Raw genomic sequence first — 22,182 nt, 5'->3', positions numbered from 1 at the left:
GGGAATGAGTAGAAGCATGAGTGTGGGCATAAGTGTGTAATTCTCAAAGAAGGGCAGTTAGGGCCTGGGTGCACATCTCAAATGATGTCAACTCCTAGGAGCAGTGAGCTATTTTCTGTCTTTCAAAAAGCTTGAGTAGAAGTAAAATATACATTTATCCATGTTAAGCCTTAAAGGAATAACCAAAGTATCTGTTTTTTCTGGTTTGGGATAAAAATCACAAATCGATTTGGTTATTCTGTTCATTTCATGCCAGTCGGAATCCCTGCACTTATATTTAATTCAAGAGCAATTACTTAATTAAAATTAGAAATCAAATAAATTATTCCAAAGTAAATACATGCAATCTGTTAAATAAACAACATGTTTCAATTTTGGGGACCATAGGAGAAAAATAATTAGAGGACCTTGGTGTTGAGAAGCTCAGGAACTTCTGCTTTAGGAGAAGAAAGCCAACTCCAGGTTCTGGGGTTTATGAAGGAGATTCAGTTAAATCTATATAAAGTGCTTTATATATTGGATAATCCTTTGCCATCTGCAAAGAGTTTCTCCAAGTCTTCTCATTTAATCCATTTCTCATTCCCATTAGGGTATTTCCCCTCATGTGGGTCAGAAGATCAGAGAAGCTAGAGTCTTACATCTAGGATTACAAAGTCAGTGACAGAACAAAGACCAAAAGTTAGATCTTCGTCTCCAAATTATGGTCCCTCTCCCTTTTTGATCCTCCTTTGTATCATGAGAATATGATGGCTAAATGTGGGATATCCTGACCAAGGACATTTAACTGCCCTTAAAAATGGCTTCCCGTGCCACCTCCCTTTGGTACTCAGCTGAGAAGAGGTTGAACACAGTTTCTGTCTCCTTTCTGTAATCCTCCGTGTTGTCTTTGAGAACTAAGCAGACCAGGACTTTGATTGCCTACCCTTCTCCTACAGGACAGTAGGCTCCCTGCATATTGATATGCTGGGTAACGGTTTGAATTTTGTTGAGTTTCTGATTGGTCAGTTGATTTTATGTAACTCTTTATATATTAGGTTTTCCAGAAAACTGCTATTTATTCTGTTATGGGAAGGCTGAGGAGGGCCAAGAACTCCCCTTTATCAGCAAGTACCATGAGCTAAAAACAGTACTTTTTACATGTATTAGTTTTCACACTTAAGTATTTTTTATATATTATTATATCCATTTTACATATGAGGAAACTGAGATTCAGAGAGCTTTTGTACATTACCTGAAGCCACACAGGTATCAAATGGTGCATTTAGTACTACATCAGGGTCTCTAAGCTCCAAAGGCCGTGAACTTCTATGATACCATGTAACCAGCTCAGACATCACTGCTGACACAATCCTTCCCTGTCTCATCCTGTGTCTGTCACAATTAATATTCTCATCTTGATTTCATCATAATATCCATCTATCCACCCTTCCATCCTTCCACCCATCCACCCATCCTCCAATTATAACAACTAACCAGTGTTAAACACCTATCATTTGGCCATTTGCTCATATCCTGGTAAAACGAAGAACTCCTTCATCCTTACATTGCTACCACTAGCTGAGGGGTTTAGCACATAGTTGGTATTCAGTAGTTGTCCGCTGACTTACAATGCTTCTGCTGAGAAACTTGAGATTAGCACCCAAATCGACTTAGTTTATTTTAACAAAGGTGGTAGTAGGACTGTAGAGTTTTAGACCATAGGGATCATTTACGCATTGCTTCCATCCACCTCTCTTACCTACTTCTGGTAAGTAGGTAATAAATAAAATACAGATCAAAGTCATCCAGTACTTTCTTCTCAAAGGCTTCTCTTCTCAGGTCACCACTCTCACTTTCTCACACCTTTAACATGGATTGAGCTTTAACCTCCTCCCCCACCCCCACCCCCTCAGAGGCCTGAGGCAGCCCTGGGGAAGTGCAGGGGCAACAAAGGGCAAGGTTGGTGAGCTTCTCAGGCCAGAGTTCTGGACCTTCCACTCTACTAGCCCTTGAAGTCATTGAACAGCAAAGACTTGCTGTAGGACTTTACACTTACCACTAGGGAATGTTCTCAAATGACAAAATCGTTTTGAATTTTTATTCTGCTTTCTCTGATATTAGCTGTGCTTGCCAGTTTTGTGTTGCTATATTCATCCATGTCATTGAATTTTTAAAAATCCCTAATGGCAGAAGATCAAAGAGAAAATTCCATGGCCCAATTTAGTTTAACTTAGACTCAATAATTACCCTTTCCTTAGTGTACTTGTAAATCTACCTAAAATATTATACACTTTATATTTCTCCATATTATTCACCAATAAATAACAAACATGATGTTGGAGGATAGAAATGGAAAAAGAAAAAAGACAAGAATGTTGTATTTACATTTGTTCTTTAAAAGAGTGGCCAGCCAGGAAGGTACAGGCAGCCCAGACTGAGAGGTAGATCTGTGTGTTTTCTCCTGCGGAGTAATGCCTGATGAGATTTACTGGCTTGTTCTCTGTTCAAATGATAGGCTTCTTCTCTCCATTACCAAAACAAGGGTAGGACAAAGCCCAATGTGTTCAATAGAGAGAAAATTGCTTAGTTTACCTGAAATAGCTATCACTGAAGATTTGGGAGGAGTAGAAGACTTACTTATACCTGTGTCTCAGGATCATAACTCTTTAGCAGCAAGGTAGGTGATGGCACGAACAGGTTGAGATCCCCAAGGCAACAAGAGCAGGTGGGACAAGATTTCAGAAGTGTACATGGTGGAATAGGGGGGGTCTGAATAAGAACATGGCAGCTGGCAGAACAAAAATGAGATAAATAGGACGGGCACTGTGGTAAGAAAGACCCAACAACTGACCAGGTATGGCACGGGGAGGAGTGAAAAGGTGGAGGGAGAAAAAAGTGTCGGCGATGACATTGAGAACTCTAACATGGGTGGCTGAGAAGACGTTGACTGGATTTACCAGGATGGGGAACTCAAGAGAAGAGGCAGGTTGAGGGGAGGAGAAATCCCAAATTCCACTTCAGACTTACGGCATTTGGAGTATCTATAGACCACAAGATTGGTGGTCAGGGGAGCATGCAGGGCCAAGGATGGTGATAGGAAGGGTCAATGGAATCAGTGTAAGTAGAATCCATAGAAAGAGATGAGATCTCCCAAGAAAAGAGCGTGGAAAGGAAATGAAGAGGCGTAAGGATAGATCTTGGGAGGGCACTACTGTTTACAAACCAGGCACAGGAAAAGGGAAATTAAAAGGAGTCAGGGAAAGAATGGTCAGAGGCAGGAGAAAGTAGTGATTTTAAATACTAAGAAAGGAGAGTGGTGATTGTGGGAGAGCCTCATGTAACCCCCACTCTTACCCCAAAGCCATGTAAAAAAGCATTGAAAAGAACAAGCATGTTGTACGGAAGTGCTGAGTCACTATATTGTACACCTGAAACTAATATTATACTGTATGTTAACTAAAGGATTTAAATAAAAACCTTTTTCTTAAAAAAGGAAAGTATAAGCAAATAGCACTCACAGAACAAGCGAAAGGACTGGACACTTACCATCTGCTAGGCATTACACTAAGCATGTTATAAACATTATCTCATATGCTAACTGTAGGTTTGAAGTATAAAAGAGTGGTTAAATGGCACGAGAGGTTCAAATCCTGACTCCACCATTCACTAGGTCTGTGAGCTTGAATAAATTTTCTCTCCTCTTTTTTTTTTAATTTCCTCTTCTTTAAACGAGAGTAACTCATTATCTCACAGGAAGCATGAGTATCATGTAAGAGAATGCATTTCAAGTTATATAGCTTGTTATGTGGTTAGTCAATGAGTCCTTACTATCGTTTATTTGGGATTGCTTTTATAATGTCTGTCTACCCCGCAGAAAGCCCCGTATGTCCAAAGATCATGTCTGTTTTGTTAACAGTCTTATTATAGGTTATTCAATTTTGTCAATAGGTGAGTAATGCCTGTGTGTAGTAGGCAGTCAATAAATATTAGTTGAATGACTGAACAATCTCATTTCATCCACATATCCTTGCCTATGGGTATACCTCTGTTCTCTTTAAAGAAGAGGGGGCAAATTCTCATATACACACTGGTCCATTGTAAGTTTTCCAGATTTCACAAGAGAATATTATTCTTAACCACAGCTTAATTGCCTATTAATTAAAAGGCACAGGTCTCAAGGGGAAATAGAGAATTACTAATCAAAAGGCATAAAGTTTCAGTTAAGATACATGAATATACTAAAAAAATCTGTACATTGCACCTATAGCCATTAACACCATATAGAATAGTTAAATGTTTGTCAAGGGGGTAGATCTCATCTTGTGTTCTTACCACAATAAAATAAATTTTTCAGAAATTCTTTCAGAAAATATAAAACTATAAAGGGCAAATCAGGATCAAATATACTGACAGAGGAGAATTAACTGATGGTTTAATATTTTATTTTTATTCCTTCTTATCTTGAGAAATAATATTGTTTGCAAATAGCAAAACTAAGAATAGTTACATGGTGCTTAAAAACTCATATTTGTGGAAATAGGATATTTATCAAGAAGTATCATTTTGTAGATGGGAAAACTAGCTGATTATTCAGTCTTGGCTAATGTGATGACTTTATATTCCCTGCCATACTTTGGTGTGTGTAGTATTGTTTGCTTATTCAGAAAAAAAATTATATTCTACCCAAGTTTTAATAAAATAACAGCTAACAGTCATTGAGTACCTGCTAAGTGGTTTCGATATCCTAAATCATATAGTTCTCATACCATTCTGATGAGAACTCATTTCTCATGTAAGGAGTGAGTTACCCATTTCACAGGTGAGGAGACTAAGGAATAGACAGGTTATGTAATTGGTTCAAAGACGTACAGTGGTAATTAGTGGATTTGGGATTTGAAGCTATGTCTCTTAGTCACTATAGTATAAGGAACTTGCGCACTATCAGACAACTATCAAATAACATCATGCCTTATTGAAGGATTTTGGTTATTCTCATAGTAAGAAATACATTTCACACTGTATTATATACACTTCCTCTGCCTAAATGTTATATACTAAACAAGTTTCACAAAAACACTTGCTCTTACTATGTGTGGAACTCTGATACATGCAATTCTATTCTGTTCTCTTTCACTAAAAGAATTCCAGTTGAACTCCAAAATTATGAGCATTTTTTTCACAATCCACTAATGGTTTCAGACCTGCAGTTTGGAAAACCACCATAATAAGGAACATATTAAGATTCAATAATACTAAATGAGTATAATAATAACTAGGAATACCATGAAGCACTTACTATGTCCCAAAACACTGTTGTTGAGATTTATGTTATAATATCCTCAATTCTCATTACACCTTGAAAAGTAGCTCAATCTTTTTTCACACAAGAACTGGGATGTAGAGAAGTTAAGAGATTTGTCCTACAGAAATGAGCCTGATTAAAGATTTCTTCTGCTAGTCTAATAATAACATTTGAGTATATTAAACAATTAAATCAGTAAAAAAAAAAAAAGACACAGGTCTGTATTTCACTAGCAGGTTATTTACTAGAAAATAGTCTCCAATTCACTGCTACCCAATAGTTTCTAAAAACCTAAACTGAGAGAAACAGTACCTAGGAAGGAGTGCTTGAAGTATATGTAGTCTGGTCCATTCTTCCTAGTCAGACACTGCTCTAAACACACAGTTAATACAGTTTAATATACAGTGTTCGTGCTACAGCATTATTCGTCCCATTTTACAAATGGAGAAACTGAAGCACAAGATTTTAAGTCCCATGCCTAGTAAGCAGCAGAGTGAGTTTCCAACCCAGAAAACGTGTCCCACATTCTTAGCCTTTCATGTGCTCTCTCAAGTTCAGCTGTAATACCCACCTCCTCCATTCCATCCCACAGTATTGCTTTTGTGCATTTCACTCTGATGCGATGTCATCAACCTAAGTTAACAATTGACATGGCAGAGAGCCTGGGGGGCTCAGTCGTTACGTTAGGCGGCTGCCTTTGGCTCAGGTCATGATCCCAGGGTCCTGGGATCGAGCCCCGCATCAGGCTCCCTGTTCAGCGGGAAGCCTGCTTCTTCCTCTCCCACTCCCCCTGCTTGTGTTCCCTCTCTCACTGTGTCTCTCTCTGTCAAATAAATAAAATCTTTAAATTAAAAAAAAAAGAATTGACATGGCAATGTCAATGTGTGTGGTGGGGGTGGCGCCTGGGTGGCTCAGTCAGTTAAGCCTCTGACTCTTGATTTTGGCTCAGGTCATGATCTCAGGGTCATGGGGTTGGGGGCCACAAGCTCAGGGGGCATCTGCTTGAGATTCTTTCTCTCCTTCTGCCCCTCCCCCTGCTTGCCCCCACTTTTCTCTCTCAAACAAATAAACAAATCTTTAAAAAATATATATTTAAAAAATAGAATTGACATGGGGTCCCATATAAAAAACAGCACCACCCTACTCCACATTCTCCACATTTAGCCCTTGTTTATCATGCCATACCCTCTATGAGAACCCAGGAAGAATTCTAGTCCAGTCACTATATCAGAAGAAATTCTACTCATCTTTAACCGTTGGTTCATTTTGATCTTACGGCGACTGTGAGATACAGAGACCAGCATTTCCTTGTTTGTGTTGACTGCTAGACAACTTACACTCCAGGGTGTAATTCTATCTCCATACTTATTTCCTTTCTTCTTCTGTTCCAACTTCTCAGCAATGCTTGCTTACTTTATTTGATGGAGGTTGATAAAAGTCCTTTTTGGGACAAAATGAGTATATATAAACATGGCTCATTGCATATTTATGAGTTAGTTATTAACTTTCCTACAGATAAGGAAACTGACACTAGGAAACATTTGACTAAAGTACTCAAGTCTGTAGCACCCAGTCTACTCCTTAATGTCATGCTGCCTTGTATTTGTGACCTGATTTTCCACAGGCCATCTAAGTTTGTGTGGAGAAATGCATCACATTTAGTAATCATCCTGGGTTCGCTCCTGTGAGTTGTATGACATTATGCAATTCATGTAATCTCTCTGTGCCTCTGTTTCCTTACCTGTAAAATGGAAATAATAGTATACCTACCATGCAGGTCATTGGGCAGAAACACAGTTAATGTATGTAAAGTTCCTGGGACAGTGCCTGGGACGTGTGTGTCATATATATCACACCCCTACCGTCACCATCTCCTCCTCCTCTTTCTTGGCTCTTGCCTCTGTTGTTTATGTGGAGAACTTTCACCCCCCTCTCAAAGGGTCACACTTACTTCTAGAGGTGCCCAGGGAGGTCTTACAAGGGCTCACGATCAGTTTCTCACGTTTCCCCTCCAGCTTACCACCTTGGTTCCTACTTCCATCAGCGCCCTACTTGTGGGTTTCCCACCCCAGCCCTTGTGTGCAGCTATGAACAGTTGTACCTGGCTTGCTCTTTCTTAATATGAACAACATGCAAGTCCTTCAAGTGTACTGTTCCCTGGAGTCCTCACAAGACATAACCTCTGCATTACAACCACGCTGAATCTTATCATCTAAGTTCTGATGCAGTGCTCGGTCTGCTGAGTTTCTTTTATCCCTGCTCTCTTTGGAATTGAACATATGCCCATGGGGCTTAGTCAAAACCAGTCTCCTAAACAGAGCCCATGCTGCCCTGTCCAACCCTTTGTACTCCCTTCTCTTCCATGCATCAGCCCTTTACCGACTCTGTCAACTCCCACCCTGCCTGCTCACCAAGGCACAGGCAGCCGTGTATGAACCCCAACTTGGGATCAGCGGACAGCCTCCTACAGATCTACAGGTCATTGTCTGGTTCCTGTGTTGAAGAGCACTCCCCAGGTGGACCACGAATTACTTGAGGTTAGAGAGCGTGTCCAAGGACTGCACCTTCACAGCACTTAGTTCGAGGCAGCTCGCACAAACGGTTGTTCGCTGACTGCTTACTTTACTGTTATAAATAGGAGTCTTGATAGCTCCTGACAAAACCGGAATGAGAAACCTCTTTGGGGAGAGAAACATTCTTTGCCTCAGGTGGAGTGACCTAGCACCCCAGTTAGTTCGGGACAATCTCAGTTTGAGCACTGAACGGTCCCATGTCCCAGGAGCCCCTCAGGCCTGGGAAAACTGAGACGGTTTGTCACCTAGACTGGGCTTCCCCAGTTTCAAATATGCCCCTCACACTCCAGACCAGATACCAGTCCTCTCATTCCAACCTCATGTCTGCTCCCATGGGCCTGGACGTGTGCATGCACACGCAACACACACACACTCAGATTCACATGCTGCCATGAGGCATGCCGTCATTCCCTGTTGCCCCACTCTCCGAGCTTGTATCAGGTCGTAGAACTTAGTGGTTCACAATTGCTCCAGACTTACAGACCCAAGGAAAATGTACTGTCATCTCAGCCTTTTCCCTCAGCTTTGTGAAAAGCTTCCCCATTGTCACTCTTTGTGACCTTCACTATTCTCTAATCATTGGAGGGTAGAAACACAAAGCTCTCAGCCCTGAGAGGCAGGATTTCGGATATTGCTGGCATCTGCCTTCTGAATCCTTGTGGAATGGTCAGGATTTAATGCATTTTTATATATTGCATTGGCATTCCTGGGAAGTGAAGCTGAGGAAAAACCCTGGTACGTGAGCTCCTTCCCCCCACAGCCATAATTGCTCCTTTCACACGGATATCATCAACCCTCCACTAGCACTTGGGTCCAGCACAGCCTCACCATCTGCTCATGTGACACCAACATTATGGCCTCCCTCCATGCATCCCTAAATGGGGCTGGAGAAGGCAACAGAGATGGCAAGTGTGCCAGCTGGCACTAGTGACCCAAACCTCGACAGTGATGGATCACGGCCCGGGACAGAGGGGAAGAAGGGAGGATGCCGATGGCTAATCGTGCACTGTCATCAGACTTGCAAGGCAGACATCTCTGCTCATGGAAGCAGGACCAACGTGGAGTTTCTGTTCCTGCAATAAATGCAAAGCTTCTTTTTAATGTGTGGTCACAAGAGCATGTTCAATAGAAAAGATACCTAGAAATCAAGATCTGAATTATTCTGGGTTTGGTTCTGTGCCTCTCTAACTAGCATTACGGGGGACTCTCCAGGGAGTTTGCAGATTACTTGAGAATGACAGGCAGGGGTTTCTGGCTGATCAGGGAGGTTGATCAGGGTCAGTAGACTTATGCTGCCGGGTCAGTTCCATCCACTAGGCTGCTGAAGTTCCCACCTTCCCGTACCACCCTGAGTCTCTGAGGTCCTCTGTTCTTCACTTTATGCCCTGCAGTTGACTGACTCGCACATTCATTCAGTTCTCTCTGAATGCTGCTTCCAGGATTAAATTGGCCAGGCAGCTGGTCAAGATTTGTTCTATAGATTTCAAATTTAAGCATACCGGCCTTGGCTTTTTTGCTGACATTGTTGTTGATTTTGATGTATTTGAAGTTAAGATGGTTCTATGTTCTAGAAGCTTCTAGTATACATTTTTCTAGTGAGTCTTTTTACCTGTGTATATTTCTGCTTTTGTGGACTTCAGTTTCATCCTGCCCATTTTTAAATGGAAGTGGTAGCACAGAGGTGCCCAGTAAAATCTGACCCTTGTCCTCAGTGGAGGAAGCTAGATGCCATTTTTGTTTTTGTTTTATCCAAAAGCTCCCATAGATCCCACCTGTTCCCCAAGTAGTTGTTTCCCCCTACGAGCTGATGCAGCCGCAAGACAGAAATATGTTTCCAGCCACGTGGAGGAGACACCTAGAAATCCAGACCAGGCCTGTGCAGGAGGCGCAGACAGCCCTAGAGGGAAGGCACCCAAACTGTGGGAATCATAGCATTTCCTCAGCTCCAAAACATTCAGGTCAGCTGACTAGGTTCCTTCCCATCAGGTCAGCTCAGTTGACCAGTGAAGCACAAAAGAAATAGAAACTTCATGGCCTCCACTTTGCAAACAAGCTGCCAGCAGGAGCACGCATTAGCCGGGGCAGCTTTGGAGCACGTGTCTCTCAGAGGAAACCCACGAATCCAAATCTCTTCTCTGGGGCTAAAAAGAAAAGAAAGAAAGCGCTTGAAACAGCAGAGATGGCTGGCCCGAGCACTGGTGATTTACATGGGGTAAACCACCAAGAAATACCATCAGGCACAGAAAAACACACAGGAGTATCCAGATACAGGAGTAGGAATGTCCAGAGATGTCAGAAGTGGTGACAGAAGGTCCAGTGGGGAAGAGGGGAGGAAATGCCAGAGAGAAGAATATAGTCCTTGTAGAACCAGAGATGACTTTTGTATGAAGGACAGTGCGTGGAAAGTGTGATTTGTGACCTACCTGGGGGTAAAGAAAGGTGGCAAAGATTGAGGCCAAAGACACAGACTTCTAGCAGATTTGCACTTAAGCCCCGCTACAACTCAAGGCTCCTGAATGTAATGAGGAGGAATTGCAGGGTTAATATCCCACAGGGAGAGGCTGTGCCTGGTTTCAGAGAGAGGGCAGAGTGCAGGGCTTCTCTGCAATGCTGTGGCTAAAGAACTGGATATGAAATGGGTAAAAATGCCCAGCAGGGGGCGCCTGGGTATCGCAGTCGTTAGGCGTCTGCCTTAGGCTCAGGGCATGATCCCGGCGTTATGGGATCGAGCCCCACATCAGGCTCCTCCGCTATGAGCCTGCTTCTTCCTCTCCCACTCCCCTTGCTTGTGTTCCCTCTCTCGCTGGCTGTCTATCTCTGTCAAATAAATAAATAAAAAATTAAAAAAAAAATGCCCAGCAGTGCCTCTCTGCATTAGAGTTGAGCCCCTGACTCCCCGCATAACTCTCCAGGCCTTTGCAGAGGGTGAAATGATGCCATGATACAGGTGGTTTTTTTGGGGGTTTTGTTTGTTTGTTTGTTTCTCCTGGGGATCCGAAAATGTGGGTTGCTAGTCCCAGACTTAGACTAACTAGTTATGTCAGGACCTTGGGTTAGTCATTCCCGGGCTGAAATAAGAACGTTAGCCTTCCTAAACCCTTCCTTCCCCCTCGTTGCCCCATATGTACTTCCAAACAAAACGATTTGAAGCCATAAACAATGTACAAAGACATCCTCCCAAGGTCTGATTCTTTTTTTCCATAATGATTACTTTGAAGCTTTTTTTTAAAAAAATCAACACTTAAAAAAATTTTTTTTCCCTCCATTTTAGTTTCCCTGCTTTGCTGATTCTCAGCCTAAGTCGCTGTTTAGTTTACTTGTTGGATGATTCAGCAGTGCTCAGTTCCCCTTGCTGGGCTTCGGCCTTCTCATCTATGAAATAAAGGTTTTGGATGGGAAGATCTCCAAGACCTCTTCCAGCTTAATTGTCTATAATTTCATAACCTCAGAAACCTGTTTTCTATCTACCTTTATCACTGTCTTATCTTGGCATTTTAGTGTTTCCAAATATGAATGAGAAAACTAATGTTGGCTTTTCCATATTCCCTCAACTTCTCATCCCCACTAAAGGCTACATCTAAACCTTGGTGAGTATCTGGGACATTTGTGAGTCAAAATGAAAGGTTAATTATGTCCCTTTTTATATCCAAACCTTATGAAGGATCTGTGTCTGTGATAAGATGTTATCAGGAAAGTCCTGGATTTACTGGTGGAAAGCATTTTGGAATAAAGGCACCTTTTTGGAGAAGGTAGCAGCTGTAACTGATCTAGGATTCCTGGACCACATGTTTGTCCCTACCAGTAATTTAGGGTGTGGTTCTAGGCTTTAACCTCTCTAGGCTTTAGCTTTCCTGTTTGTTCATTCATTCATGATTTACCTGCCTCTAATATTTTATAAGAAGGTAAGTCTATCTAGAATATTTTATGAAATTCCTCACATCTACATCTTACCAATTCTTATGCCACTGCCCTTTGACTTTTCACCTCTGTCCCAACAGGAAATATTGCCTTGGCCCCCACACATCCTCTGGGAGGGCGGCAGCAGAAGTTGGGTCTCTCTCCGAGCCTTGCTGTGGTCTGCCTTTCTGATGGGAGCTGTTCATTATTTTCTGGAAGGTTTATAACAGATGTTACAAAGCAGACAAGCAAGCACACACTCCCCGAGCCCAGAGCACGCTGAGCCAGGCACGCACACACTTGCTAATACCAAAAGGAGGAGAGCTGCCGGGGTGATGGAGGGAGTGTGCTCTGCGGGCGAGCGCTGCTCCGAAGACCTGCTAATGTCTCTGTGTGGCCATGCTGTATTTTCAGCTTGTCATCATGGCTGGGACTGTGCTGCTTGCCTACTACTTCGAATGCACTGACACTTTTCAGGTGCATATCCAAGGATTCTTCTGTCAGGACGGAGACTTAATGAAGCCTTACCCGGGGACGGAGGAAGAAAGCTTCATCACCCCTCTGGTGCTCTATTGTGTGCTGGCTGCCACCCCAACTGCTATTGTAAGTACAGAATAAACTTCCTTCATTATTGTCAGGTCCTAAATAACATTTCCTGTCTTCCTTTTCTCCTCTTTCCTCCCTTCCTGGGCATTCACCAGCAGCCTTATTGGGGGGGAGGGTGTCCTGTTTCAGCCAAAACCGTGACTGGAGCTCTGCATAAAAAAATCTCATTAAAATAGGTCTTATCTTTTATGGTGGCTTTTGTTTTTTGGTATCTGAATTTAAATACATATATATATACACACACGTTTTGTAAGTAAGTTTGAATGTTCTAAATCAAGAGGCTTGATTGGCTAATACGTTAGTTAAGAACAGCTACTTGTGCTCTTGAAAAAATATGCTGTGGGTTGTGTGTATTCAGAAGAGGTCTTGAATGTAAATGCTGGCTCTGATATCAATACTCACATCGGAGTGGAATAGACTCCCCCGGGCCTGTGTCTCCTGCCACTCTGCTCGAACTTCCAGTGTGGCCGATGAGAGAGATCGCTTGACCTGAAGTTTGCTGCGATTCATTCTTGGCGGCTCTGGCTGTGTTCACATTACATCACATTCAATTCAGTTGCAACTTTACCTTCATTAATTTCATTCTTCTCTCTCATGAGAAAAAAAAAAATTGGCAAGACTATTCTCGAGGGAAACCATTTCAAAAGCATAATGCTCACAGATCTGTATAATCTGGTAAAGTGATTTAACCCTTAGGCATTTTAATTTCAATTTTAAAAATGACTTTGTGTTTTAAAATAAACATTTCTGTGTCTGAACAGGCTACAGGTCAAATCAGTTGGGATGTAATATCAGTTATCATTTCCCCATATCTCTTCTAAGAGCCGCCTCCCCCAACTCCGCTCCCTCTCCCCCCCCCCACTCTCTTCCTCTCCCCTTTCTTTTGGTAATAAAAATATTGACTGGCATGCTGAGAAATATACCGACGGCTCAGACATTCAGTTCAAGTATTGTTTTCTAGGCAAATATTTTGCTTGCTTTAAGATGTGACATGGAATAGAATTTTGAAGAGAAAGAATATGGGCATAATGAGTCACAGTACTTTAAGTTTATTTTGATCATTGATCCTAGGCTGTACAAGCGCCGCCCCCCACCCCAAATGATAAGACTATGCTGTAGCAATTAAGGTCAGCGGGGATAAAATTGCGGTGTGTTGGGGTGGTCAAAAACAGAAGCTCTGCAGTCTGACATGCCTGGATTCACATCCTGTCTATATGACTTTGGTCGAGTCACTCTATTGCCCCGCCCCCCCCCCCCCCGGCATAAAACAGAGGGGATAACAGGACTCCCTATTTCATGGAGTTGTCATGAGACTTGAATAAGATAGTCCGTACAAATGACTTGGCACAGTGTCTGGCATGTACTAAGTGTTTAGAAGTAGGGGAACAAAGAGCCTGTCTGGAAACTTCTTCACGCTCTTCAGGATCGCAGACCAACCCCTGTACCTGAAGAGAATGAAATTCCACTTGGACACCCAGGAACTGCAGGCAGTGGGCTTAGTCTGGAATCACGTCCTGGTTTCTTTCTGTCTCAGAAGCGTATCATTTGCTTGTGTGTTCAGACATCTCTCTGAGTGGTCTGTTGACTTACTAATGTATTTTCCTCTCTTCTTCCTAGTCCCGGGCTATATATCATTGCCTAAGTTCTATAATTACTTCTTGGAATTAGAGAGATTTTTTTCCATTAAAAAAAAAAACTGAATAAAACAAGGAAAACAGTTTAGGAAAAATTATGAACAAAAAAAAAAATTAGTGAATCAGAAAACAATAGAATTAACAAAATCAGGAGCTGATTCTTTAAAAAGTAAAACATACAACCCTCTAGATAGTCTAATATTAGAAAGGTAGAAGTAAAAAAAAGTTAAAACATATATATATACACATATAGATATATATAGATATATAAGCAAAAATACATAAACCTTAAAAAGTCTATACTCTATTTAAATTGTATTTACAGGGACGCCTGGGTGGCTCAGTCAGTTAAGCTTCTGTCTTTGGCTCAGGTCATGATCCCAGAGACCTGGGATCGAGTTCCACGTCAGGCTTCCTGCTCAGCGGGAAATCTGTCTCTCTGCCCCTCCCCTGGCTCATGTGCATTCTCTCTCACTCTCTCTCTCTCACTTTTCTCTCAAATAAATAAATAAATAAAATCTTAAAAAAAAATAAAAAATAAATTATATTTACAATTCTGTGCCAATAAATGCTTTCTTCTCAATAAAATTGGTAATATTTTATGAAAAGATAATTCACTAACAATGCCCTAAAAAGATGTAGAAAAGCTGAATAGTGAATAAAAACAGAATAAATTTTTAAACTTGTCTAAAATTTATCTCACAAAATAGTACTGAGGACATGTAGCTGTAGTATTATTTCCTTTACACTGTTAAGGAATAGAAAGGAATAGTTCTATAAAATGTTCCAGAGCCTAAAAATAAATTGAAAGCTTTTTAGTGCCCATTACAAAGCAAGAAAAATATGGATTTTAAACACTTAGAAAGTCTGCATGCACACCCACAAAAGCACCGTCAGTAGCAAAAACAATCTCCCTTACAAAAGCTGACCCAAGCATATTGAAAAAGGAGTGATAGACTTGTCTACCTAAAAATAAGTATTTCTCACAAAAGAAAAAGACCACAAAAAGTTTACAGGATATAAGACTCAAATGTAAGTATCCTTAATACTTTAAAAAAAAAAAAAAAGGAGCTTCCCCAAATAAAAACAGAAGACAAGAATAGACAATTAACAAAACAGTAAATTGACTGTGTGCTGAACATTTCTAAACTCATCAATGATCAAAGAAAAGTAACTTTGACAAGTATAGTATTTTCCCCTTTATATAAAATCGGCAAATGTTTTAAAGAAAGATAATCCATGTTGTTGAAAGTACAGACACTTTCACACAGTTCTAGTCGAAGTAAGATGTATTAAAGGTTTATAAACTTCAGACTCAGTCATTAATTCCATTCCCTGTATTTAAGTTAGGGAAATAATCAGTTTTATATAAATACAAAGATTTGTGTATAGGGATGTTCATGTCAGCAGTTTTTTCAATGAAAAACTTGGAACTAGCTGAATACACAGTACTAGGGGATTGGGCAAATACATTATGAGGCAGTTGTGTTTTTGAAACACCTTTAATAGCAATGAAAGAGTCTTTTGATTTAATGTTAAGATTTTTTTTGAAGGACTAAAAAAATGTATATAGTATTGCATGTAAAATCTTTCTCCCTTTCACAAGAGAATCTGACCTTCTTTTAATTTTCTGCATCTGTTTCCCTAGAAAAAGAAAAAGGTGGTGTGTATCAACTCTGTTGCTAGGCAAGATTAACCCCTGATGGGTGAATTGCACCGGGACTCTGAGAACTATAATTACCCGAGGAGGGGCCATGCTATGATTTCTAAATGCAATGACTCCGGAAATTTGGCACATCCATTGTAGGACCTTGAAGGCTATGCCTGTAGAGTTGCCGCACCATATGTTGACTCCTGTAGGGCATGAGGCTTTTAAGCCACAGTGGCTCCTGCATCCTTCGATATGTCTATGGTCTCTTGCACCTGAGCTCTACGGCTCTGCGGGACCACTGTGAAGACACGTGCTGAAGAGGAGCACGTGATGCTTCCCTGTTGGCAAGTTATGGTTCCTTCCAAGTAGACCAGTGCCAAATGTAGCATGTGGTTTTCTGTGGGTCTGAATATTTAATGACCCTAAGAAGATACCTTGTGTGTGTTGCAAGATAATCCCAAAGTTATAATTATATATAAAAAGACTAGTACAAAATAAACTAAATATTTACAGCTATTATCTATGAGTGCTAAGTACAGTTAATGTTTTTTCTTTTATACTTTTATATATTCCTTTCCAAATTCTACATGAATGTGTATTTTCAAATCAAAAGATACATTTTTTAAAAATATTTTATTTATTTGTCAGAGAGAGAGAGCGAGCACACACAAGCAGGGGGAGCAGCAGACAGAGTAGAGCAGACTCCCCGCTAAACAAAGAGCCTGATGTGGGACTTGATCTCAGGACCCTGGGATCATGACCTGAGCTGAAGGCAGACGCTTAACCAACTGAGCCACTCACGTATCCCCAAAAGATACATTTTTAAAACATTGTATGTTCCAGTTCTTCTGGCAGTAATTATGAAATGACTGATCTCTAATAAGACTTGAAACTGGCAATTCTAATAAACAAAAACACATGTAGCCAAAAAACAAAAATAGGAAAGCAGAACTTTGTGAAAAATGTTCTCGTCTCTCTGGGCAAAAATGATAGTTCTTTGATTCTAAGATTTTCAGCAGAAACTGTTCTTCAGGCTGCAAAGTTTGATCCTCTCTCTTCCATTGAGTCCTTTTCCCCAAATGACACAAATTCACATGGGACTCAGTTGTTCCAATGGGAAGTCAAGGGGTATGGTCACTAAACAGTGAACTGAGGACTAAGAACCTACAGTTCTACTCTAGCTCTCAGGTATGGAACCCTCTCCCTTTCTTTGCTTCTCTGGGTGAACAGTGTGACCAATAATGCCAACAGGTCCCTAAGATAGAAGCTGAGGAATATTCCATAAATGAGGATTATAAGCATGACATCTTAATGTACTTATATTCTGTAGTTTTTGCCCAATTTATCCTCCCAACATCCCAGCAAAATAGGAAAAAGACATCCCAAAGAACATAGAGAAAGTGGGTGGTCCAGTTCCCTTCATTTTTGAGTTGAGAACCTTGAGACTTAACTAGGTTCAGTGATTCACTGAAGGTCCAGCTAGTTCTGTATGTGACTGAACAGATAGCCACCCACTTGGTTCCACTTTTCTTTTTCTCCCAAATGAGGGGCATTGCTAGAAGCCAAGGCTGATTACAGCCGACAGGTTAATGGCAGAGAGCTGCATGGCTTTGGAACCCTGCCGACAGTGCCTGATCCTCCCCCAGGACCTGGAAATAAGTGAGCAGTGTCAGGGTACAGAGCAGAACTCTTCTGATACTCAGGGACATTTCCTGGCAGGAAGGAACTGTGTTCGTTTCTTCTGTCCCATCCTGGGGAGGTATGGCTTGTCCAAGAGCAGCCTTTATTGGGCCACGGGGATTAAGATCCTAAGTGTGTAACTCAGCACAGCCCCTGCTTCTGAGTGTGCACGTCTCATTCCCTTCACGCTGCGGTCAGTGGATCTCAGGTTGGATATGTCAGGAGAGGCAAGGATCCCAGTCATGGCTCTGCCTCCAATAATTGTGTGACCTCTGGTGAGTCATGTTCCCTCTATAGGTTCAATTTCCCATCTGTAAATAAAAGGGGGGGTTGGGCTAATGACCTCCAAGATCTTTCCAGTTCTAACATTCCATGAAAGCTATTTAAAAAGGGGGGGGGCATTCTGATTGGAAAGCTCCACATGTCGTATTCCCAAGCCCCAAGTGTCAACTTTCTGGAGTTTGATTTTACACTCTGCCTGGTCAGGTTTTTCACAGAACTGCATTGAGTTTTTGTTACCATTGTTTATTCCTTCCTTAAACCCAGTTTCCTGTTTTCACTGGAGTAGAAAGAAGGCAGGATCCCTCTGGGGTGACTTGTATGATATTAACTAATGTCAGTTTTCAAAAAAGTAGCTCAACCTGGACTTTTCCTTGGTTTTCTGTGCATTCTCAAACACATTAGCCATAGGAAAACCTAGCACCTTCCACTGCTGTGTCCCTGTGGATGGGCATTAACAACCCCACTCACGGCTGCAGGGACGCACAAGAAAGGCACAAGGGAAAAGACTCTGCTGAGCGTTTGACCTGTCATTTCCTATTTCTCCTTTTGTGCGCTGCTGTCGGAACAGATCAGCATCATGTTGAGGCAAAGCGTCATGGGATACACGGCACAGGGACCGGCCACTGCTGTCTCGGGTCTTCAGGAAGGGGCAGAGCTTGGGGGATTTATTGTGCGCAGAACTGTGTACCAAAAGTGGTGGCCCATGCTTCCAGGAAACCTGCAGGGCGCATTCTAGCCAGTGTGGAAACCCTGGATGAGTACTGCCTCTGGCCTCCTGAACAAACTTGTACATTCGGAGTCCGGGGCAGAGAGGCTATTTAGATAAGAGGATTTAACTCAGTGGAGAATCTGATTTACCATTATTTTACGTCAGCCCCAGCACCCCAAGGCATGAGAAAATGGCTGTTAAACCTTTTTCTTGGCCTCGCAACAAAGTGACAAGGTAGTATTTAGTATCGAAGCAGCCGCACGTTGGATGGCGAGCCCGCGAGACTTGAAACAGCTCGCAGTCTGCATGCAACCGTGCACGCACGCATGCGTAAGACTCATCTCGAATTTCCTAGGGGAGGAAGAGACAAACACAATTTTATAGAAAGGCACAATCGGGAGGAAATTGTGAATCTTCTTTCGGGGGGTTTCCGGGCTGTAAGCTCTTGGAGTGAATGTAAAAGCCCAAAGCACAGTGTGGAACAGAGCGGGCTCTCAGTAAACGCGAGTCTGTTGGCTGGCTGACTTGGGGCGCAGCTGCTGAAGCAAAGGAGGCTTTGTGGGGCCTCCCGCTGCCTCCGAATCTGCCTCTTCCAGGCTCTGCACAATCTCATCCGTTGAAACCCCTTTTAACACTTGATAATTCACATCTTTTTCCCTTTTGTACATGATCACATGACTTCCTTTTCGGTTTTTTTGTTTTTTGCCATGAGTACATTATTTTGCTGCTGTTGATGTTAATATAGTGAGTCTTTATAATTACATTTTTTTCTGGGAAAGATTTATAGGTATACCCATTAATGGTTGTGGATTTAAAAAAAAAAAAAAAGACTTTAAAAAATGTGTTTCCCGTCTTCTTTCTATGCTGCACATGAGCGCTCTAAATTCTTTCGCAGGTTTTCTCTTCCCTCACATCATCCCACAGACAGACTTGCTTACCATCTTTGAGATGCCCCTTCTAGTGATTGCTGATGACTGTGTTAAGGAGCTTTGATAATTTGCTTCTTGAGAAGACTCTTTGCCTAAAAATACATGCTGGTCAATTTAGTTATGCACTTTACTCTTTACTGAGAGCAGTATTCTACATAACCCATTTTAGATTGCAATTTCTTTGATATCCACTGTCCAGGAAAAAAGGTATAAGAGACCACTATGCTTTGGAAATAGAGCATACCGCCTTGGTGCTACATTTTATAACAGGTATCAACTGAAGACTGCTTTCTGAATGGGTAGTTGTGGCCCCTGGATTAACACCAGTAGGGAGGCTCCAATCCACAAACACTTATTATCCCAGTTGCTGAACAATTTTGAAAATGCCATCATGCAAATAGCCTTGCCTCTATTGAAGCCTTGTTCTGTAAAAGGCATAAGAAGTGTCTAGAGCTGAATTCCTTTCTTACACTTAGATGTAATTAAAGCAGAAATCAAGAGCTCTTGAACCACCCAGACAGAGTTCAGCAGCTGAGAGGACCGGGATGCCTCTGTAGATCTGTGCTGTCTATGGCCTTCACTGGGGAAGATTAGAGCAGAACGTGAAGACACTGGCAGCCAGGATTGGCCGCACAGTCTGTACATTTTAAATTCCTGGGTCAGTAAACAAAATCTGCAAAAGCCATGCCTGCCCGTCTTGGAAATGCTGACTATAGAAGCCTCTCAGTATTGGAATATTGGAAGCATCCAAAAATCCCTGGGACTGAGAGCCCTGAAGCCATTGAGATACAAATATTGGTAAGTGTACAAAGAACCCTCTCCTCTTCCTCAGAGTGTAATACACAGAAATCCCGGAGAGGGGGTCTCCAGCCTCTGCTGTCCTTTAGGAACCCAAGTGACAGAGATACCAGGCAACAGGATGATTCTGAAGTAGGCTGTATCCACTTTGCTTAAGGGAAGATTACTTGGTGAGGTCAAAGTCCCATGGGATTTTGAAAGTGAACCAAGGCCCTGGAGAGTTTAACCAATGAGACAGATTGAAGCCCAATTATGTGACTTTAGTTTCCCTTAATCAGCCCTCTCTTGTCAGTTCCTATCATAAAGGCAAAGATGTTGGGGCTAGAAAAGCACAGTAGAGGTCTTCTTGTCCAACAGATGAGAAACTGGGGCCCAGAGAGGTCCAGCGACTGGTCTAAGATCAAATACCTGGTTAGGGGCAGAGCAGAGCTAGAGTCATACTGTGTTTCCTTATTCCAGGACTAGAGACAATGATTTTTTTTAAATCATTCTCAACAGACATTCTTGCCTAGCTAGGCCAGGAAGTAAAGACAACAAACATTCCTTGAGCACCTACAGATGCTTTGACATACATTTTTTAAATACTTTCAAGTATTTTCTGATAGCTATTACCCTCATGTTCAAAGTCATGAAAAAAGAGAAAAACTGGGGCTCAGAAAGGTTCAATTACTTGCCAAAAATCACACATCAAGAGAGGAAAGAGCTAAGATTTCAACTCTACAGCCCACATTCAAGAGACAGCAGTGGCTTTGATCTTGCCAAATACCAGAGCAACAACCAGCGTTATGTGTGAACCTAAAACACATATTGCAGGGGTTCTAGACGCCCTTTTCAGTAACAATCACATACAACATGCAATGAATCCCCCTTACAATATGAGATTGCAATACATTTCCAGTGACTATTTTTTTCCTGCAAACTGTTTTTATTTTGAAATCTAAAAACTGTCCCCTAAATATTTTGCATTTATACCATTTATTTATCACTTACCAGATCTCCTGTGTTTGAAACACTGTGAAGAAGTGAAGTTTAAAAGATAACACACCAAGGGGCTCCTGGGTGGCTCAATCTGTTAAGGATCTGCCTTCAACTCAGGTCATGATCCCAGGGTCCTGGGATGGAGCCCTGCCCCGCTTAGGGCTCCCTGCTCAGCATGGAGTCTGCTTCTCCCTCTGCCCCTCCCCGCTGCTCATGTGCTCGCGCTCTCTCTCTCTCTCTAGCTCTCACTTTCTCTCAAATAAATAAATAAAATCTTAAAAAATAAAGCACACCGAACTGATGCACCACATTCCAGGAGTATTTACTTCTTTGCCATTTGGGTTTATATACCTGAAATACAGCTTTATCAAGATACAACAGTCATCTTCATTACTTTAAGTACATTTACTATTATCTAAATGTCTTACATCACATGGGGTTGTAGCCAGCATAGCTGGGGGATAAGAAATGCACCAATGGAATTCATTTGCGGTTCATTCTTTGCCAGATCTAGAGCTTGGCCTTGGTCATTTTTCCCCAGAAGGTATTCTCATTTGCTGTGAGTGATATGGTGTTTGTCAGCCAACAATCAGAAAGGCCACAATAGGGCAGCCAGGGCCAAACACCTGGAGAGTCCCACATGTCCCAGTTGCTTTCTGAACAGAGGGGTAGATAGAGGCAGAGTGTGTGTGGCAGAGACACAGATGGAGGAACCCAGCCATTGCCAAAACCGGAGTCATTAACCTGCCACCATGTACAAAATGGTGTTCAATGTGGGCTGGAGGTCTAGCAGGAGAGAAGAGAGACCCCTTCCCTTATCAAGCAGAATTCTCTCTCTCTCTCTTTCTCTTTCTCCAAGCATAACCAGGCCCTAAATGAGACTATGGGACCCAGTAGATGGACAAAGTAAGGTCAGTAAAATACAGAAAAATGAATATCCATGAAGCCCACTCACTGGGGTCTGAGCGCCGGGTTGTTTCTTCAGAAACCTTTATGTCCATCACAGTCTTTACTGAAAACCAGGAATATTTTCCTACCTTTCAGTTATAAATTGACCCCCTTCCTCCCTCTCTTTCTTCCTTCCTTTCTTCCTTATATAAACATTTATTGTCACTTAATATATTCCAAGCATTATGTCAGTAACCAGATATATAAGTTAGTATA

At 41.8% G+C, this 22,182-nt stretch overlaps 1 protein-coding gene across 9 annotated transcripts in view; it reads left to right on the top strand.

Annotated features, from left to right (window-relative positions):
• The window catches only part of PLPPR1 (phospholipid phosphatase related 1), a 578,428-nt gene that overhangs the window by 521,399 nt on the left and 34,847 nt on the right, over window positions 1-22,182 (top strand). For all 9 annotated transcript variants that reach the window (XM_087869513.1, XM_087869509.1, XM_087869512.1 and 6 more), the window contains one exon: window positions 12,166-12,354. In XM_087869513.1, coding sequence (XP_087725639.1) covers window positions 12,166-12,354 — 189 coding nt within the window. The remainder of the gene's footprint in view (window positions 1-12,165; window positions 12,355-22,182) is intronic.

The sequence above is a fragment of the Ursus americanus genome, chromosome 18, assembly GCF_024610735.1.
Source record: "Ursus americanus isolate L20-20 chromosome 18, mUrsAme1.1.p, whole genome shotgun sequence".
Classification (NCBI taxonomy): Eukaryota; Metazoa; Chordata; class Mammalia; order Carnivora; family Ursidae; genus Ursus; species Ursus americanus.
This window is presented reverse-complemented; position numbering and strand designations above follow the sequence as displayed.